The 2,091-nt window shown below is 43.2% G+C and overlaps 1 protein-coding gene across 1 annotated transcript; it reads left to right on the top strand.

The window, feature by feature from the left end:
- The first annotated feature begins 663 nt into the window (after window positions 1–663).
- Window positions 664–1,323, top strand: LOC129752240 (uncharacterized). Its single transcript, XM_055748026.1, has one exon. It carries the CDS (start codon window positions 664–666, stop codon window positions 1,321–1,323), a length of 660 nt encoding a protein of 219 aa, XP_055604001.1.
- Window positions 1,324–2,091: the final 768 nt, after the last annotated feature.

The following is a 2,091-nucleotide window of genomic DNA, read 5'->3' as shown; positions in this document are numbered from 1 at the left end:
GTTTTGGGTGATAACATGGCTGAAGTGTGGAAATCTGGGACCCGCCAGTTTGTTTGGTTTGCTACAGCGACACAGCCCCCACAAGTGCAAGTAGCCATTTTCATGACAGCGATTGGGGCGGATTGCATTCGTATCTTTGATACATTCAATCTTACGCCGGAAGAAGAAAATAATCTAGTAGTGATAAAGGCCAAGTTTGATGAATATTTCATCCCTAAATCATGTGTGACATACGAACGTTACGTGTTCAACCAAATTTCTCAAAACGAAGATGAGTTGACAGAAACTTTCATAACGCGAGTGAAAGAACAAGCAAAAAAGTGTGACTTCGTGCAATTGCACGATTCCCTGGTATAAGCTAGGATCGTAATTGAGTTGAAATTCACCAAACTTGTGCCACAACTTCTGAATGACTCATTGACCCTGGACAAAACAATTGAAATGTGTCGGAACCATGAGTTGACTGCCAGGCAGTCCCAAGCGATGGCATCCGTCGCAGTTGCCGAGAAAGTGGAAGTCTTGAAAATGGTCAGAAAACCAGAAAGAAAAAGTGAAAGAAAAGTGGACATGAAATTAAACAAACAAAAATATGAGAGTGATAAAAATATACAGTGTGAAAAGTGTGGAAGAAATCATAAAAAGTTTAAGTGTTCTGCTTACGGAATGGAATGCCATACTTGTGCCCACAAAGGACATTTTGCCACTCATTGTCCCGCCAGGAAAGCAAAAACGGTCCACGCAGTGTTGGCCGAAAATGGAAGTGGTGAAAGTTCAGAAGAAGAGCTGTTTATCGGTGCACTGGAAGCCTTGGATGAAGGAGAGGATCGGTTCGAAACAGTGAAAGTCAATATCAGAAAAGTTTCGGTGAAATTAGATACTGGTGCCCACTGCAATGTTCTCCCGCTTTGGATGGTAGAGAAATTAGAGCTGTTGCCGCTAAAACCCTCGCCAACAAAGTGGTTGCTGACGTTCTCGAATCACAAGATGCGAGTTCTAGGGGAAGTTGACCCAGTTTGCACCGTAAAGCAAAAGCAGTCCCGGATTACGTTCAAAGTGGTCGAGGAACGAGTAATACCATTACTCGGTAGGAAAACATGCATAGCACAGAAAATGATAACTCGAATAGACTCTCTCGAGATAGATGACGTCGAGGTGTACGATGGTCTTGGTTGTTTGAAGGGCTACATTTATGACATCGACCTAGTAGAAAACGCACAGTGGGAAAGTCGACCAGCCAGGCACGTTCCACACAGTATTCGGGATCAAGTGAAGAAAGAACTTGACGCAATGGATAAACTGGGAGTCATCGAAAGGATTCATTAGCCTACACCAGTAGTAAGTGCCATGGTTTTAGTTCACCGTAACAATAAATTAAGAATCTGTATTGATCCATCACAGGTCAATCAAAATTTGCTGAGACGTCATCACCCGCTGACGACAATGCAATCGAGGAAATTTCTGCCAGACTGAAAAATTCAAAGTGTTTCTTCATACTAGACTGCAAAAAAGGGATTTGGCAGTTTCGTGTCACAGAAAGAACATCCAAATACCTCACATTCGGTACCCCTTGGGGAAGGTACTGTTGCAAACGGCTCCCTTTTGGTTTGGCATCAGCACCAGAAGTATTCCAAAAGGTTATGCAACATATTTTGGAAGGAATAGATGGAGTTGAGTGTTCAATGGACGAGTCTCACCTGGAATCAATCACCAAGGAAGTTATAAGCCGCATCATTGCCTCCGGTTTAAAGCTAAATAAAGAAAAATGCATATTTAACAAACCTTAGGTAAAATTCCTTGGACATCTTGTGACATCAGGAGGTCTAATGGCAGATCCTGATAAGCTGACAGCTGTTCTGAACCTCAAAACACCATCCTACAAATTGCAGCTGCAGCGGGCGTTGTGGATGTAGGCATATCTGGCCAAATTTGTTCCGAATTTGTCGGCTATAACTGCCCCACTACGAGCGCTACTCTCCAAAGACGCTGCTTGGTCCTGTCAAAGCGAACAGGAGCTTGCGTTCCAGAAAATGAAAAAGCTCATTATCTTTCCACCCGTACTGGCATTTTATGACGTCAATCTTCCCATTGTTC

This window comes from Uranotaenia lowii, chromosome 3, assembly GCF_029784155.1.
Source record: "Uranotaenia lowii strain MFRU-FL chromosome 3, ASM2978415v1, whole genome shotgun sequence".
Classification (NCBI taxonomy): Eukaryota; Metazoa; Arthropoda; class Insecta; order Diptera; family Culicidae; genus Uranotaenia; species Uranotaenia lowii.
Note: the sequence above shows the minus strand (reverse complement) of the source record. Positions and strands in the feature narration are given on the sequence as shown.

Bases quoted from the DNA above. Each gene is read 5' to 3' on its own strand.
- LOC129752240 (XM_055748026.1), top strand. From the start codon at position 664: ATGGAATGCCATACTTGTGCCCACAAAGGACATTTTGCCACTCATTGT.